At 40.0% G+C, this 19,372-nt stretch overlaps 1 protein-coding gene and 1 pseudogene across 26 annotated transcripts in view; both read left to right on the plus strand.

Annotated features, from left to right (window-relative positions):
- DLG2 (discs large MAGUK scaffold protein 2) overlaps positions 1-19,372 on the plus strand; it is a 1,904,207-nt gene that overhangs the window by 1,556,103 nt on the left and 328,732 nt on the right. For 2 of the 26 annotated variants that reach the window (XM_036030137.1, XM_028514369.2), the window contains exon 1: positions 11,453-11,557. The exons of 23 other annotated variants lie outside the window; for them this stretch is intronic. In XM_036030137.1, the coding sequence (XP_035886030.1) occupies positions 11,522-11,557 (36 nt within the window). In that variant the 5' untranslated portion in view covers positions 11,453-11,521. Of the gene's footprint in view, positions 1-11,451; positions 11,558-19,372 lie in introns of those variants that run through there. One more of the 26 variants, XM_036030136.1, reaches the window with a different exon arrangement.
- On the plus strand, positions 650-6,585 carry LOC114500935 (annotated as a pseudogene).

Below are 19,372 nucleotides of genomic sequence, written 5' to 3' on the forward strand. Positions count from 1 at the left end.
TGCATATGCAAGGACTATCAGGAGTGAGCTACCAAAATAAGCAAGTCTGAGGCAAAACCAAACCAGAACCAAAAGTCAGTCTGCTTTTGGTTGAGGATCACTCCTTCCTTACAGCTTGAGGTCTCTCTGCAAGGTTTCCCCTTTATCAGGGGTTAGCTGTCCTAGCTCATTTTCAGTGTCTGGGTGGGGAAGGCTCAGGATCAAGTGTTAGCCTTTGAGGCTTGTAGAGGGACTCAATCACCTACACACCTTTTTGGAGGAAGAGCATATATTATAAACAGATGTTAAACAAACACCATGTATTTAGCATTTAGTATATAGTACAATATTTAATATTTTCTTGATCTATGGGAATTCTTATTAGTCAACAGGAGAGAATCTGTCCAATTTGGAAATATATACTCCATTGATCAGAGAGGTGAGACCCTGAAGATATTCTGATCTTCAGGCAGAAGGGGCCCCTCCTGGGCCAAGACGTCCACATGCACACAACTGACAGGTGCCCTAAGATTCTCAGCTCCCTTCAGAGAGAAGTGGGCAAGGATGTCTCTTCATCATTCATTCACATCACTCACTCACTCCCTCACTCACTCCATTCATTCAGTATTGCTTAGTAGCTGGGTCCTGTGTTAATCAGTGGGATACAGAGATGGCGGACACGTCCTTGCCCTCAAGAGGAAGCTTCCGTGGTTCTAGATTTGCTCCTAAGTCACCTCGAGGTTAGTGCCTCTGTGTACGTACAGTGGCTTCCTGTGGTGGCTCATGTGTCTCTGTGTAAATGATCTCTTATCTCAGGCGTTTAGGTTTTCCTCACTACCTGAACTTAAGAGTGCAGACAGCTCGGGCATAAGCAACCTGCCCAATTCAATTTTCTTTCTAAAGCCGTAACTGCAGAAAAGAATAACTTGAAAATCAGAAGCAGTAGTGGTTCAAATGCCTCTGTCATTGCTGATTATGTGTGTGATCTTGGGCAAATTATTGAATTTCTCTGAGCCTTCAACCCGACACGGCCGTGGTTAGGATTCAATAAAATTGCGGCTCAGTATCGAGCACAATACTTAGTGCTAAACTCAGACAGAAGAAAATATTAGTCATTTTAACCCCTGATTCTCCCCTGTTCTTGCATTCTCAGGGCTCTCTTTTTTGGGACATTTCTCTTCCCAAAGCCTTCCCCTACTCCCAGGCTGGGCTCAGGAGAGCCCTCTCTTCTGTGTCCACGTGCCCCCAGCACTTGCCACGAGCACTTCCCATGTTTGCCTCCCCTCCCTGAGGCTCTCCGCTCGCTAAGGGCATAACTGCTTTTCTCATGTCATATCCTCAGGGCCTGGCAGTTTGGGGCACCCAGTCAATGCCTGGCAAATGTCTGCAGATTGATTTTGTAGAAATAGGTTCATACATTGTATGTAAAAAAAACACCTTTTATCTAATGCTCCATTGCCCCTTCCCAAAGTTACACTTCTGTTCAAAAAGGACCTTTCCAGAATGAGGAGGATAGTTCTTCAGTCTTCAGCATTTGGTTGCACTCTCTCTGCCCTACCACCTGAGCTCTGTAAATAAGATGTTAATGTGAAAATATTACTTCTCCCAAATAAAATGCTTGCCTGAGTTTTTCTGGGGATTAGCATAAGGCAGAATTTCTAAAAGTACTGTTCCATTAGATAGTAATTCATATTCCAGGGAGGAAGAAATTTCTTTTTAGTTAAATAAGGTTAGAAAATGCTTTAATAGCATTTTTTATTTGCTGCAGGACTTCTCGGATCCTTTATTTGACTGTGAGCTCTTTCTTAAGCAACATTTTACAGATCTACAAACAATAAATGAACCTCGTACAAAAGATAGCACATTGCAACTGAGGTTATTCCCTGAGAATCCACAAGATGGCAGTAAAGGATTTTGCACAGAACTGGGTATATCAGCAGTGTCGGGCCTGTTGGCGGAGCTTCTGTGCTGTTTGACTGTATTTGACTACAGTATTAAAATTGGTGTTATCATAATGCTAGACTCTCAAAATATAATTCAAGGAATGAAAAGTGAATTCAAAATCTGAAAGTAGAATCTGTGGCTCTGTTGTCTTCTACCCACCCCACCACCCCTCCACCCTTATACTGTGAAAGTCCCATTTACAAGTAGCAAAGCACATAGAAACCAACCGGGAGATCTGAGAGCCAAGATACCTTGGGTGCTCCTTTCTGAACACAGACTGATGGAATGATCCTCCTGCTTGAGGGAAAGAAAGAGTGGGGTCAGTGAAGGACCAAAGTTAATCTTCCATAGAATGTAATTAATTGCTTGTTATTTCTCTATGTTCAAAATCTACCCTGGAGGGAAACTTTCCTGATGGACCATGTTAGAAATGATGCTGTGATCCAAACTAAAAAAAAAAGAGAAACATTTATTGTCAATATGTCTCATATTTCATGTGCAATATAAGCTACACTAAACTATTGCTGTTTTTTTTCCACATAGTTTTATTATTCTACTGACACATTTATAATGGAATCAAAGAGGATGGAAGCTGCATTTTTCTCTCATTTCTTTGATCTGCCTCCATATTCAGCATTGCATGGATGTGAGTCAGGTGTCCCTAGAATCACGAACAGCTGAGATGAGCCCCCTTTCTGTACCTAACATAACGGAACTGAGTGTTCATCAGCAACTCCTTCGCGTGTCGTAGGCAGGTCTAAGGCTCAAAAAGATGGCAGTGATCTGCAGCAAACACATAAAACATTTCAGATTCAGCATCAGATCTCTCTCTCTTCGGTTTTAAAGTCTTTCAGGCACTTGTCCCACACTGCCCTGGTTTCTCTGTTTCCCTCCCTCCTGACCTCTCTTCTCTGATCTCTTACTACTTTAAATTATTGGGTATTTTTTTCAAGAATACAGCTATCATTTTTGCTTACTTGTAAAAGAGCCTCCTTTCATCCCTGGTGGCTCATCTTTGTATTTTCTAAATTGGGTTTCTTCCCTGAGAAAAATTCTGATACATACTGTTAAGATAATATATTTTGCATCTCTTTCTAACATCTGCCTAAACCTTCTGTTAGGAAATAAGATATCCCAGTCTGTTCATTTATCCACCCATCCCTGTCAACAATGAACTTCATAGGAGTTCTCAGTGCCCATGTGATTTTGCTATAAAGATATAGTCATGACCCAGCTGTGTCTGTGTCCTCAGGATGCTTGTATAAGCCCCTTGTAGCAAGGGGCTTGTCCATGTAGCAAGGGGCTTGCTTCATGTACTTCACTGTCCCAGAACACACAGAAATGCCTCCAGGTCAGGGTTCCTCCATGCACCCGCACACCCAGTACTTTCCCTATCACGACGTTTACCGTGCTAGTGTATAATGAATGATGTATTTGATAATCCATTTTCCTCACAAGATTGTGATCCAAGACAGTGTCTCTCTGGTTGGCCCGATATATTCTACATGCCCTATAAATATTTAAAGAATGAATAAATAAAGTTAGATGATTACTTTAAGTCAGTAGGGTCTTTGTGAAGACCTCATAAAACAGCGCACCGCCAGTCACCCATGCCCTGGTACGAGGTGCGCCTGTGCTATGAAAGGCAGGGCAGCAGGCGTGGTCCTGGTGGGCTGACCCTTGCAGGGTTACCAACGGACAGGAGTGTTTATAACCTAACAATATTTGAAGAATGTTTATAACAAAGACTGTCAAACATCCCCAAAATAAAAACTTAAAATTAAAAAAAAAAAGTTACGTCTTCTGCATCACAGCCACTAGAGGGCAATGAAAGCAAACTTTGAACATCTTTCAAAAAGAAATAGAATTGTTAAAAAAGAATTCTGACTACCTGAGTAGATGATCTTATGTTTGGGATAGTTACAGGACCTGTAGGCTGTAGTTTCTGTGATTATGGGCTTAGTAGTTATAACCACCTTTCTAACATGGTATTAAAACCTATATCATCTGTGATGATAACACCACTTACATTTTGTGCACTATCTCATTTGAACCTTCCACAAAACTAGTGGGAAATATGTTATTGTCCCATTTTCTAATAAAAACACCAATGTTTATTTTTATTGAGTTTATTGGTGTGACATTGGCTGATAAAGTTATATAGGTTTCAGGTATATAGTTCTACAACATACCATCTATACACTGTATTGTGTGTTCACAACCCCAGGTCAAGTCTCCTTCCACCACCACTTATCCCACCTTTACCCTCTTTACCTCCCCCAACACCCTTCCCTCTCACAGTCACCACACAAAACCAGCGAGGTTCAGAGGTATCAAAACAGGAAGTGGCCACAAGAAGACAAACTATTGGTCCTGGTACAAGCCCTATAGTTACCTACTGACAGCTTACATTTCCCAGGCATGCAGACTTTCTTGCTAAAACACACAGTCTGGGAAAACACATTTGCCAAATTTAATTGCAACAGTTTAGAATGAGGATGTGTGGCTGTAGTTCTTTAGAAGATCTTTTGGTTTAGGTGGCCATCTGATGATCCTGCCAAAGTATCCACCTAGAACCTGTTTACAGAAATGTACCTAGGAAAAAGATATGTTCTGGGCCCCACACCAGTTAGACACCTGTGAAGATCATATGTGGCATTCTAGTTGCTTTGTGTTTATAAAAGAACCAAGAAGCAACATGTTAGGATTACTGCACATGATATATCAGAGCAGGGTGTCCAACCCGCGGCCCACAGGCTGCATGTGGCCCAGGATGGCCCTGAATGCGGCCCAACACAAAATCGTAAATGTACTTAAAACATTATCATATTTTTTTGTTTTCATTAGTGTTTGTGTATTTAATGTATGGCCCAAGACAACTCTCCTTCTTCCAGTGTGGCCCAGAGACAGATGTCTGAAGAGGGTAAGATCAAGGGAGATGGAGTTAGATACAACGATGCTTAAACATGTTAGCTCCAGAGTTGGAAAGAGTGGGTCTGCCTTGGCATACACACTAAAAATAAACAACTAATAAGTACAGGAACCTGAGTTGGCCTATTTGCATGTAAAACATGGAAACAGGTTTGTAAAATGACCACTCTAAAATTCACTTACTAGAGAAGAAGCTCCTGGACTGACACAGTCTGAGCAGATGTGAGAAGTCCTTCCTGGAGACCCTGGTGAGACCCACAGAGGTGGGTGCAGCTTGTGCAGCTGCACTAGCGAGGTGACGGGGAGCAAAAACCCTCATCGGCTTCCTCCTTTGCACTCAATGTGTTGGCCTCCAATGTCTTCCTCCACCTTTTGGATCAGGCATCCTGAGCTGGGCAGTCTTGTAGGCCAGCTGGGGAGTGGGTGCTGCAGGAGGAGGCTTCCTTCACTTGGGATGGCTCTATGTCCCTGCAAGTGGCAGGCCTCCCTCAGGCTCAACTGGCTTTTTGACCCCTACCTCCAAGATGACAACTGTGAAGTGTGAATTTATGATAAATTTCACTTCTGAGGAGGTCACACATCACAACAAGGTCTCCATTATAGGAACTGATTTGTTTTTCCCAGCCTGTGCTATCACCATTTTATCAGCAGGCTTGAGTGATGAGCATGCCCTTGTGGATGTTGATGAAGCAAACAGAAGGGTGGGACAGTGGACCTTAAACACAGCAGTCCTTTCATGAAAGTGCCAAACACTTGCTGACAAAGGCTGTCCCTGGAAATCTCACATAGTGATTATTGCAGCAGGTACATGCCAGGAAAAAGGACAAACGTGCCTTAATTTAATGCAGTGAAATGTGCTCATGTTTAAATTAACAATTTCTAATATTACCCAATACGCTGCCTGCTACAAACTGATTATTGTTTCCAACCCAGTGAACAATTTAACTTATGTAGCCTGAAAATTGACAGAATTCCCCCAAAACTATGTTACTGAAAGTGGCTGACAGCCTGTTTTCATCCTTTGACTGAACCACTCTGAAAGCTATCACAGGCAGATCCTTGGAGAGCGTGGAGCCTCAGGCGTTCCTGTGTGGAGTGGAGTTAGCATCGCTGGTGTCCCTCTGAAGGATCTGACCTCAGAGACACAGACAGGCATTGATAGTGAGCCTGAGTGGTGGGAAAATATCTACAAAGAGGTGATGGCCAGTGCCTATGAGAGGATTAAAATGATGGGCAACATATCTTGGACCCTTACCCTGTTTGTACTTGATTTCATGCAAAATCTTAGAAGAAGACATTTATTTTCTACCTTAATTAAGGGCCTCTTTGGAATAAATGAAGTACTCCTTAGAATTCTTTGTATCCTGGAAAAGAATGGTCTTACAGATCTTATAAATTTACAGCGGAACCCTTTAGAGGAGACCCATTTGAAAAAGAGCAGAAACGCTTTGGGAAATCCAGGAGCTCAAGCTTTAAAGTTGTTTAAAGATACCATTCTAAAGTTATTGAAGAAGAGATGGTAGATACGGGATGGTCTATGTCAAGCTTTTGAATAAACTTGAAACCCTAAAAGTTGGCAACAGGGAAGTGGGTAGAGCGACTTGTTTTTTGTTGCCCCAGAAAATGTATCAGAACCAAAAGAGGCACCAGCTAAAAGCAAGAGTGAGTGAAGCTGATGGTTTTGTCTTCAAATACTGTTTATAATGTCTAAGTATGAACAACTCACTGAGCCTCACCAAATCTCCATTTTATTGTGTTATTGAGCATCTACTATGAGTCTTCACTGTGCTAAGTCCAGGTAGAGTGATAGGGTCTCATTTCACTCAGTTGCTGTTACTCAAGCAGAGGCGAGCTGACCAACCACAAGGATTTTTTTTTAATTTTTAAAAATATGATTATTGATTTTAGAGGGAAAGGCAAGGTGAGAGAGAAAAAAAACATCAATGTGAGAGAAAAATTGGTCAGTTGCCTCCTGTATGCGCCCCAACTGGGAATCAAACCTGCAATGTAGGTATATGCCCTGACTGGGAATTGAACCCCCAACCTTTTGATGTATGGGACGATGCTCCAACCAACTGAGCCATACCAGCCAGGGCCAACCACTGGGATTTAGGGGACTTGGGAGAATATATTCCTACAAAGGAGAGAACGTTTTATTAAATGTCAAAGAATCCTATTAAGAGTATTTCTTTCTACTCTTGAAAATATTAAAAATAAAATTTGTTATGTTCAAGTTGCATTCATGTGGTATGTCATAAACTGGTCCTCAAGTGGACTTTTATTCAATATTATTTGCCTTGGAATAACATTTAGCCTTTAAGGTCAGCTGTTCCTTTATTTCCCAAGAAGGCAAAAAGAAAGAAAAATGGTGGCCTTGGAACCAGATGTTTGCACCTTGTGGCTTAAATGTGCCAGAAGGAATACAACATCCAGCATGGAACCTGACACAGAGTAGGTAGTGGGAAGTCCTGCCTTCTTTAGTACTGCCACTAGGAGACACTATGTTCACAGCCCTGTGAGCCAGCCTCAAACTCCAAAAGCAATAAGCTTTAAGCTTTCATATGGTAGTTGCTGCATCTTCTTAATTGAATAGCATTGCCCCACCACCACCACCCCACCACCACCACCCCTCACCCCCCACCCCAAGTGAAAGCTGACCTCTGCTACATTTCCCAGACTTGGGGTCTGTTAATTCTCCTTCCTCACACTGTGTCTATCTAGGACTCTAGTGTCCTCATGGTCCTCTTCTGCCCTCAGTGAAAACCTATTTCTTGATAATCAGATACAGCGGTTCACACTGAGGTTGAACGTCAGGAAAAAGGCCATATATTATCTCAACTATATCGAGTTTATAGTATATAACAAGCTTAAAGCCAAAGCACTGAATCTCAAATGTCAGAGCTACAGACTTTCTACAATAGCCCCTGTGTGGAAAGACTTTCAGAAACATAGAATGAGAATGTTTTTTACACTTTATGAAGCTGTGATCTGCATATGGCAAACCTAAGGCTTATTTTCACCAATTCCTGCACATGGCCCATTGCAGGCACTCAATAAATATAGACAAAATAGTCTTGAGGCCATGTGAAATGGACAAATTTATTTCTTAGCCCACTCATCACATCTAAACAAAAACAAAAACCACTTACAAAGCTCCTGGGAATTAGAAGAAATAGATTCTACTCAGTTTTGAGGACAAAGGAAGTAAATGCCCTCTGTTTACTAGGAAGAATTTCATAGAAGAAGTAGGATTTGAATTGGACTTCCCGAGGCAACGGTGACAGAGGGCTCCCAAGCCCGGTAGACAGCACAGATGGAAGTTCAAACACTGCTAGAAAAGGCTCTGATGACAACACTAGAAGTGCTTGTCTGAAAGCTGGTTTTGAAAACCTATGCCCAGCATACATTGTTCTGCTTCATTTTAGTTTCCTTTGTACATTTTAAACACTTCTTCTCCCACATATACTCACACTTCTCCTACACACTCCCAATCCTCCATTTTTTCCCACATACACAGCCAAAAAAAGTCTCTTTTTCTCCCTTTATACTAATTTCCTCTAATCTTTGCTCAGTAATGTGTCACAGTCAGAACAAGTTTCAGCTCATTAGTTGGCAATCTTAATGCTGTTCTCTTAAAATAGTCAAAGATTTGCTCTTTTCCTTAATAGCCAACAATAAATATGGATTTTAATATCACCTAACCCATTGCCTAAGGCTGAAATGTTCACAATATCAGACTCAAATTTGAGCCTTCTAAAACTACTCTGGAAAAAAGAACCAAGTAGATTTATTTTACCATTTTTTCCTTAATCTGAAAGCAAATAAAATGGATTTTATTCATTAAACATTTTAACCAAGAAATAACCCCAAAAAGCAATTCTTAAATTTAATATGCCATTCACATTAAAAAGTACAAAATTGAAATTTGCTTTTAGTTGTATCAGTAGTAGTACTAGGTTGAACAATTTGCAATTGCCACTTTTGTAGATCAAGTCTAATACTGGCGATTTTGTACATTAATTCAAACTAATATGGATTCCTACCTATCTAGTACCCACAGAATCCTCACAGATGTCTTGGTCCTAGAATTCTTGGGTAGAGGTTACAGCCATAGATAATAGTGTGTAGAGAATCTGCAGAGGGCTCAGGCCAAAAAAGCTGCCTCTGTTGGTTTACTTATTTGAAAAGGATGTTCAATAAAGCAGGAATATTTTTCAACTTTTAATATTGAAAGCAATAGCCATTATTCACTGAGAGGTTTTTATATGCATCATCTTACTCAGTCCTTTAACTCCGCAACTCTTGGAGTAGTAGTCCTATTGTCACATTACATCCTAGATGTGAAAGTGGAGTCTCAGGGCAGGTAACTTGCTCAAGATCACACAGCAGATAAGAGGCAGTTCCCAAATTTCAAAGCTGAGTCTGCTGGAAAAAGCCCACACAATTTCCCTCCAATCACACTGCCCCCATTGATGGAGAAATAGGGGGTTGAGATGCAGAGAAAGAGAGACAATGGGAGGAGGAAAGGAAGGGAGGACGGGAGGGAAGGAAGGAAGAAGGAAGGAGAGAAGGAAGGAAGGATTCTCTAAAATGAAATATCAATTATCAGCAGCACTTAATATTATGGATACATTTTGAGTTCTTTGCAAGAAACTGATTTTCTACAATTAGGCCTTTGAGATAAAATTCTATAAAGGAGGAAATCCTATTATAGACCAAGAGCTCCTCAAGAACACAGTCTCTAAATAATCTTGGCATCCTTGAGCGGTGGTATAAGACCTGAAACAGAGTAACTCCCAAATAAATGCTTCTAGAATGAGTGTTTGAATGAGTAAATGAATGACTTTTACAATGAAAGGAAGCAGAAAAGGAACTTAGCTCTTTGCAAAATTAAACATCATTCAGCATATATATATTTTTAACCACATGATTGAATCACAGAATCATAACTATGAGTGGGACCTCATGGACTGTTTTGTACAATATTTGTGTAATAAATTAGGGAAAGCCAACTAGTAACAGAAACTAGAGCTACATCCACTGAGCACTTTTTAAAATATATCTGTCTCTGTATTTTGCCACCTATTGGGACATAAAAGCACTAAAGTACTGAATTATCCTAACTTATCCTAACTTATTTATTGTTTGATCCATAGGATATATATGTATATATGTATTTGAATATACATATATACAATGTAAATAATTGTAGAACAATTTGCTTTCAGAAAATATTAAAGTTATAGCAATCGATAAAGATCAACATTAGCCCGGAATTTCTGGTTAGCAGAAAGCCAAATACAAATTCTCTGCTTTGGGAACCAACCATTTATTAATCCTCAGGTGGATGAGTGTTTCCGAAAGGAAACTATGTGGCCAGACACTCACAAGCCAGCAAAAAAGAAAAAAAAAAGACTTTTCATACATACAACATATACCTTTTTTACAAGTTATCTTAAAAACACATTGTATAACTATATATACTTTGTCTTAGTGTTTTATGCTTTTTATGCACATTTATCTTGTGTCCTATTCATAGAAAAAGCCATGGCTTTTTCCTGTCTACCTGACTTTCTCATTACACCTAACTTTGAGGAGAAGCAACACTTACAACTTAAGTATTTCCTGCATTTGGGTGCTACATATGCATAATCATCTATTTTCTAACATGATGCTCATGGTTTTCTATTGGTCATTTTACGTGTCTCCAGTGTGACTCCTCCCCTTAGTGTTTCTTTAACCCTGTATTTTGTATCCGAGGTGCATACTAAAGTTGCACCTACACAATGATGTTTTCATGCTTTGAAGAGGGACTGAGTTGTTGGCAAGGTTGGATAACAAGTGGAGGTTAGTTACCATGGCAGTGATGTAAACCTTGAGCTATGCACATACCCAAAAGCCCAAAGTTAAGCTATTGTTGACTGACTGGTGCTAATTACGGAAAAAAGGACAGATGGGGAAGTCAACTTGGAGTTACAACATTCAGCTTGTGATGACAGTGTTAGAAAGGAGTTTGAACATTCAATCAGGTCCTTGATATGCAGCAAGGCTCCACATTAGACAGAGGAACAAGTGGGTTTTGGGGAAAAAAATTTTTTTTTACAGCAGCTCCAGGGCTCTATAAACTCTAGAAGGCTTCCCTAGCAGCCCAACATAGAAAACCCTCATTTAAGGCTCGTCCTTGACGTAAGAGTCACAGAGCATTCAATACAAACAAGGCAGCCTGAGGTGGCATTTCAAAACGCAAGCAGAGACAATTTTATCTCAGTTCGAGTATAAGCTCCTCGGGTTTGCCTGTATTTGACAGCTAACCCAATGTTGCAGTTGTATTAATGAATGAGAACACTTTTTATTTTTTATTAGCATAATTACAGGGCTCTCACAGCAAGTCAGTTTAGGCTTCAAACGGGCAACACAACTCCAGAAACTCTGTGTTAGGCAGTAAACACAGCAAGTGGTAGTCTGCCTTTCCAACAGAGCAGGAGAAATCAACCAGAGAAAGAAAAAAAGGATGGAGCCGAAAGTCGAGGCAGAACCCTGATCAGTCAGAGGGAGGGGTCGGAGAGGGAGGGGGTCGGAGAAAGCCGAGAGACCAGAAGCAGGAGGAGGGAATAGACAGCCGCAGAGGAAAGGTAAGGAAGGGAGAAGCAAGGCAATGTAGTCACAGATGCAGACGCGGAGAGACCAGGAGAGGATCACAGAGGTGAGACCTGGAGGCGGGGATGCGGGGGAGGGGAGCGGGAAACGGTGTTGGGTGATCAGGAGACCCCATCTCTGCAGGGCAGTGTCTGTGGTAACTTTTCCAGATGTCTAAGTGTTTGACAAAAGAGGAAATCGCAAGAGGAAGCTGCGTGCAATGCTAAAAGATCCAGAAAGGGATTTTAAAGAATCCGGAATTATGTGTCTGAGTTCCAAAGAACCCCCAGGGCCAAGAACTGCAAGGGACATTCATGTATATTTTATTCTGATATTGGCAACTGTTATGGGACTGAGTGGAATTTGAGAGTTCGAGGTCTGGGTTTCAGAGCACGTCCAATGTTGCTTCTCCTTCCCCTGTACCCGTGCTTATTGATTTAATGCTGGTCGGTCTCACGAGATGTGCCCGAGCCTGCTGCTTGTCTTTCCTGTAACTGGCCCCAAGTGTAGCGTCAAAAGTATATGCCTTTAAGGATGGCTAGCTAGGTGAGGAGGCGCTGCACTTGGCCACAGGGATGTAAAAGGCTTTGATATTGATTAAGATGCTGGGAGGTAGCAAATGGGATTGTTAGCTCTCTGTAGCATCCAAAGTGGCAGAGGGGCTGAGAGGGGCTGGCCCCTGCATTGACCGATTGGGGTTGAAGGGAGCAACCCCTAGGGACCAGGACTGGACAATATGCCTGTAGGGAACTGTTAATGGGAATGGAAAAGCAAAATGACCCACAGTGATGACAGGCACTAGCAAGCAGGAACTGGAGCTGCTGTTAAAAGTCTTCCTTTTGTGATATCATGGTGAAGGGAAATTTGTTTTGTGGGAGGTCTGGGGCATTCATTCAGTAGTACCCCAGAATAAGTGGCTGTCAGAGTATTTCCTGCAGAAGATAGGAGGGAGGTCTGAGGCAGCCAGTATTGTAGAGGGGGGCATCATAGGTGTGTGTGAGGGGAGAGGGGGACACAATCTGTGTATCACAAAGATGAAACTCTTATCCCAGTTCTGATGTTGTGGAAGCTTTTAACCTTTCTGTGCCTGTCTCCTCTTTTTAAAAGTTGAGCTCAGCTAAGTTCTTGGGAAGATTGGCCATAACAAACCCAGCACAGTACCCTTCTGCTCAATATTTGGTTACTAGTATTACCTTTATTACCAGCCTCCTTCCATCCACATGTAAATTTCTGGTCTCAGACAGATTGAGACAAGCCAGTTTCTCTGGATTCCTTCCCTCTCTTTATTTCCTCTTGTTTTTCATTTTTATTCTCCTGATTCTCTTTACCTCTCCTTCCTATTATTTACAGTTCTTTCATTTTGTGCAAGGTAGTGAACAAAGGCATTGAAAACTGATTTCTTGGTGCATTTGTTCTTTAACTCAGGGAGGGTGGTGTTTCAGCTCTGTTCACATCTGGAGCTCCAACAACTAACCATGGAAACTCAGACTTCGCTGGGGAGTTGTTTTCTGCAGGGAGTGACATTCTCAGCGCTAAATTAGGAGGGATGGAAGGGGGGGATTGGTTGTAATTAGAAAAGATTTAAATGACTGAAAATACATTCCTGACTATGTAAATGGAAATTTTCCAATGCTTACAGTATTCCCTTAGGAATGATGGCAAAGGCTGTGCTCAGCCCTGGCTCCTGTTTTGAAGTCCTGATACACATCTGAGAGGACAAAGGAAGGGATGAAGGTGATGCAGTCTAGAGGATGGCTGTTCTCCCACCCTCTTTCGATTTTGTGAAGCTTGTCTTCTCAGAAGAATTTTAAACTTATTTTGTTGCTTCTTCTGATTCTCCAATTGGCCAGAAAGAAAATTTATATGAAATTATTAACTGTTAGAGTGAGGGCTATATGTTGTGAGGTCCAGCGGACACTTCCCCAAAGAAACAGCATTCAAGATCGAAAGCCCACCCTTTAAGGAAAGCCAGGCTGTCCTTTTCAGGACCCTGCACGTCTCCTCCATTAGTTCTTCTCTCATCACTTCCTTTTCTAGTTTGTCTCCTTTTCATTATTAGCCACTGGAATTGACCTCCAAATATTTGGTGCACTGGTTAATAATACTTTTTTTTAGAGAAATAGAGTCTTTGTGAACCTTAAAACCTCTTCAGAGAAGAGAAAGGGATACATCCGGCACACGTAATGACAATCGTGTCATTGGTTACTAGTATTGACAATCCTCAGTAATAATCTGTGAGGAAGGGAACTTGTGTCACATCCCAGGAATACAGGAGGGCTGACCCAGTGGTTGGTCCTGCCCTCATGAGGTTTACAGCCTAGTTAGTGACATTATTCATAAAAGGGTAATTTAAATGAGGAAAAAAGTGAATTGTGTGACAATGAGTCATATGATCTATTTTTTGAAATAATGACTGTATATGGAGGTAAATATATATGCTTTTGAAACTATATATATTCATTCAGTTACATGTGCCTGATGTTATTCTAGATACCAGAGATATAGCTGAGGATATTATTTATGTGTGTTTGGAGAAAATGTATAGACAGCATATATTCAATTTATTACTATTGGTTACCTGAAGGCTAGAGTAGAATAAAGGAGATATTCAATTTAATTATTGTTCTTCAGTTTTGTTTTAATTAGTTAAAATGAACTCAAATTATATCTATACTTTGAAAAATAATAATGAAGCACTAAAGAAGGATGGAAATTTATATAATGCTGCCAGGCTGTGAACTGATGGCCACATGAGTAGCACAGACCATCAACAGGCAGCCTTGGAAAGTAGAACTTGGCCTGAACTTGGAGGAAGATCAATACTTTAGAGAATCCATGAAGCAGAAAAAGGGGGAAGAAGAGATCCATAAGGAATAACATTGGAACAGGGGTGTGCAAGAAGCTTCTGGCTGCAGCAGAGGGTTTGCTTAAGAGAGGAGGTGTGTAACATAGGGGACTAGATACAGGTACTTCCCTTTCTACTCTGTGACAAAAACACTGCGTGACCCTGCAAGTGACTCTATTCCCTGGGCCTGTGAGATGAGAAGATTGTAGAAGAACAGTTCTAATATTTCCTCACATTGGAAAAGTCTGTGGTCTTAAGAAACTAGAGAGACATGTAATAAAAGCTAGAGATGGAATGCTGTCAAGTTAAGGATAAAGAATTTGCATGTAACCTACAAGCAGTGAGGAGTAACAAAGAATATGAGAATCTGTATCATGTGTAACTGTAAAAAGCAGTATTTCAAAAAAAAAGTAGATTGGCCATGATATGCAAGACCACTGTCAAAGAGGTAGTAATAGAAATAGAGGAAGTATGGGTGGGAGAGAGAGAATTTAGAGGAAGGCTTGCAGGTCAGTTAAAAGTCTACTGCACAGTGATGAACTGTAATGTTCATCAACAAAAAAATCGTGAGCCCATAATGAGGAGATAATATGATAATATAGGAAAAGGCTTTCTGTACCACAGAATATAAGCTAATGATCTGAGGAAAAATAGAGAATTAGAAAATTACTATCTTTTCAACCCTCAATGAAATAAGCATTTCAGGCAAGTATAATCAGTAGATGTAAAAAAAATTAAAATGAATAGTTTTTTGGTAAAAGGACATTCACACAGTCTCAAAAATCACCCCACAGATTGGTATTTACAAAGGTGCCATTCTAAAGGTGCTTTTAGAATTGGAGAGATCTGGTGGTCCTTAATCAAGAAACCAAACTTGGTATCACCAATAGGAGACAAGCTCACATTTTGGCCCTCTTCCTAATGTGATACAGTAAGAAGTACACAGTGTTATTCCCCAGATTTTGCTAAAAATGTTTGACCTGATTCTGATTAGGAAAAAACAATTAGACAAATCCAGATCCAGAATGTGGAACAGTCTGTAAACATTTGGCCTGAACTCTTCAAAAAAAAAAAGAGGAGGAGGAGGAGGAGGAGGAAGAAGAAGAAGAAGAAGAAGAAAAATGTCAATTTTACAAAAAAAATAAGGTAGTTTTTAAGATTAATAATAACAACCAAATATGAGTAAGCCTTGATTCAATACTGGATTAATCAAAAAACCTATAAAAGACATTTTGAGGCCAATTAAACAAGTCTGAATAGGAATACTGGATAGCATAGAATTACTGTTAGCTTTCTTTGGAGTAATAATGGCAATGTGCTTATATAGGAAATAGATAGATAGATAGATAGATAGATAGATAAGTAGACTGACAAACAGATACATGTCAGAGAAAGAAAGTAGAAGGGTGGGAGGGAGGATAAATGTGCCATATATCAGCAACTATTGAATCTTAGTAAAATGTTATGGATATTCATTATACTATTCTTTCAGTTCTTCTGTTGTTTGACAGTTTTCAAAATAAACAGATGGCGTGGGGGGGTCTGTTGCAATAGCCTACATTAAGACTTAGAAGTGGGGTAATAAATTAGGTAAGAAAGAACAAAAGCAAAACATGTTTTAAAGGGGAAATAGATTAATAAATATCATTTCTCAACAATATTGGTAAATACATCTTGATTTTCAGAATTTGTGTCTGTTCAGATCTCCTCCCCTTGAATTGATAGATGAAACTATTAAAAGAGAGGATTTTAGTCCTTGACACAATTTTTTTGAACTCAGAAAATCTGATTCCTGGCAGGTTTTGGGCCATAAGATGATGACCTTATTTTTAGGTGAGGAATAAGTAAGAGAAATGCTAAAATGTGATTATGGACAATAGTCAGATGTCACAGTATGTGTAAGCCCAAACACAAAAGAATGTTATTTTCCTGAGGAGCTATGGTGAAACAAATGTCAGGTAAATCCTGCATGTAGCAGCCAGAGTTTGAGTTTTGAATTAATGTATTTTGACCTCATTAATACTTTATTTAGCACTGCAGTCTTACTTAAGTTTTTCAGATTCTTTAGGAATGGACCATTTGACAGGTATGTCTCTAGAGACAGTCTTTTACTGTCGTTAAAACTGATTTTAATGCTTATGAAGAACATCAACTATATAGGAAAGGAAAAAAAAAGAACCAAGACTCCTTTTTACCTATACTATAATCTCATTAGGGCTCATTTGTAATTAACATATTTATGTGAAAAATAATGTTGACCCAATATTTTTTATTGCAGGTGCTATTGTATTTTTGGCAGGACAGTTTTTCACTGTGTATAACTGTGTCACAGTTTGCAGGACATTCAGTATACCCTGGAGTGCACAATTAATGCTAATACTGATCCCTAAATCTGACATTTTAAGAACAAAAAAATATCTATCCCTTCCCCACATTTCCATACCTAGTTGAGAGCTTATCTTAGACTTTAAGTCACTGAAGGCAGAGCCATTGCTTTCCTCACCGAGGCATCCCCAAAACTTAGTCTAAAGACTGCCACAAAGAAGACACTCAGTAAATATCTATTGAATTAATCTATGTAGTGTTTAAAAATTTGATTATTCGAATTTACTCAGTTTTTCTGTAAACATCACTGTAGTTCTAGTGTATTTTAGCAGTGCTTTTTGTTTTTTATTGTCAAAGTAACACAAACCCTGAACGCAATAGTTAAAACTTCTTATATACCTTTGAAACTTGTTATGGCAATACATGTTCACTTAAAAGTTACTGAGATACTACTACAGGCTGTAAAATATGATACAATGCCTTCTCTCCAGCTTTTCTCATCCACCATGACCTCACCACCATAGCCCTTTGAAACTGCCATTAGCATTTAACATTGGGTTGTTTAAACTTTCGGGCACGCTCTGTCAGATTATATACCCCTTTTTAAACAGTCAGGGTTATATATACATACAGTTTTGCAATGTGTTTTTTCTTTAATTTAGCAATGTATCATTGCTAAAATATCAATGTATCATTGATATTTTTCAGTATCAGCATATTAGACATGCATGTCATTGCTTTTATGGCTGCATAGCATTTCATTGTATGGGTATTTAATAATTCATTTAATCAATTTCCTATCAATGGTGTTTTTAACAGGTAATTAAATTTAGAGATAGTTTAATTTTAGAAACCATAGAAAATTAGGTTTTAAAAAAATAGAACTTCCAGTCAAGATGGAGGCATAGATAGACACATTTTGCCTCCTCATGCAATCAAAAGGACAACAACAAATTAAAAAACAAAAAATAACCAGAACTGCCAGGAAATCAAACTGTATGAAAGTCTGACAACAAAGCATTTAAAGGAAAAACGTTCATCCAGACTGGTAGGAGGGGTGCAGATGAGCAGCTAGGGTGGAGAGAACCCATGGCAAGGCAGTGGCTAGAGGACCAGGCAGTCCCACACTCATGTGTGGAAAAACCAGGAGGAACAACTGGGGAGAGATACAGACCAAGCAACCCAGAGTTCTAGCTCAGGAAAAGAAAGCTTCAAAACCTCTGACTGAAAAAAACCCATAGGTTGCAGCAGTGGGAGAAACTCCCAGCCTCACAGGAGAATTCGATGGAGAGACCCACAGGGTCCTAGAATGCACACAAACCCACCTACCTGGAAATCAGTATGAGGGGGCCCAATTTGCTTATGGGTAGCAGAGGAAGTGACTGAAAGTGGATGGATAGCTGAATAAGCATCATTGTCCCCTCCCTGACACTTCCCCTACATACAGCACCACAATGCAGTGATAAGGATTGCCTACCCTGACAAACGCCTAAGGCTCCATCCCTTACAACATAACAGGAGTGCTCAGACAAAGAAATATGGCCCAAAGGAAAGAACAGATCAAAACTCCAGAAAAAGACCTAAGCAATGAAGAGATAGTCAACCTATCAGATGCACAGTTCAAATCACTGGTAATCAGAATGTTCACAGAAATGGTTGAGTATAGTCGCAAAATAGAGGAAAAAGTGAAGGCTACGTAAAGGGAAATAAAGAAAAATATACAGGGAACCAACAGTGAAGAGAAGGAAACTGGGACTCAAATCAATGATTTGGAGCAGAAGGAAGAAATAGACATGCAACCAAAACAGAATGAAAAAATAAGGACTCCAAAAAGTGAGGAGAGGCTCCAGGACAACTTTAAACATTCCAACATCCAAATTGTAGTGGTGCCAGAAGAAGAAGAAGAAGTGCAAGAAATTGAAAAGTTATTTGAAAAAAATAATGAAGGAGAACTTCCCCAATCTGGCAAAGGAAATAGACTTTCAGGAACTCCAGGAAGCCCAGAGAGTTCCAAAGAAGTTGGGCCCAAGAAAGCACACACCAAGCACATGATAATGACATTAACCAAGATTAAAGATAAGGAGAGAATCTTAAAAGAAGCAAGAGAAAAGGAGACAGTTACCTACAAAGGAGTTCCCATAGGACTAGCAGATGATTTTTCAAAAGAAACCTTGCAGGCAAGGAGGGGCTGGAAAGAAGTATTTGAAGTCATGAAAGGCAAGAACTTACATCCAAGATTACTCTATCCAGCAAAGCTATCGTTTATAATAGAAGGGCAGATAAAGTGCTTCCCAGATAAGGTCAAGTTAAAGGAGTTCATCATCACCAAGCCCTTATTATATGAAATGTTAAAAGGACTTATCTAAGAAAAAGATGATAAAAAATATGAACAGTAAAAGGACAACAAACTCACAACTATGAACAACTGAACATAAAAACAATTAAAAGAAACTAAGCAAACAACTGGAAAAGGAACAGAATCACAGAAATGAAGATCACATGGAGGGTTATCAGCAGGGAGGAGGAGGGGAGTGAATGGGGGAAAACATACAGGGAATAAGAAGCATAAATGGTAGATACAAAATAGACAGGGGGAGGTTAAGAATGATATAGGAAATGGAGAAGCTAAAGTGGGTTATATGTACAACCCATGGACATGAACTAAAGTGGGAGGCAGGGGGAATCCTGGTGGGAGGGATGCAGGGCAGAGGG

Source organism: Phyllostomus discolor, chromosome 6 (genome assembly GCF_004126475.2).
Source record: "Phyllostomus discolor isolate MPI-MPIP mPhyDis1 chromosome 6, mPhyDis1.pri.v3, whole genome shotgun sequence".
In the NCBI taxonomy this organism is placed as follows: Eukaryota; Metazoa; Chordata; class Mammalia; order Chiroptera; family Phyllostomidae; genus Phyllostomus; species Phyllostomus discolor.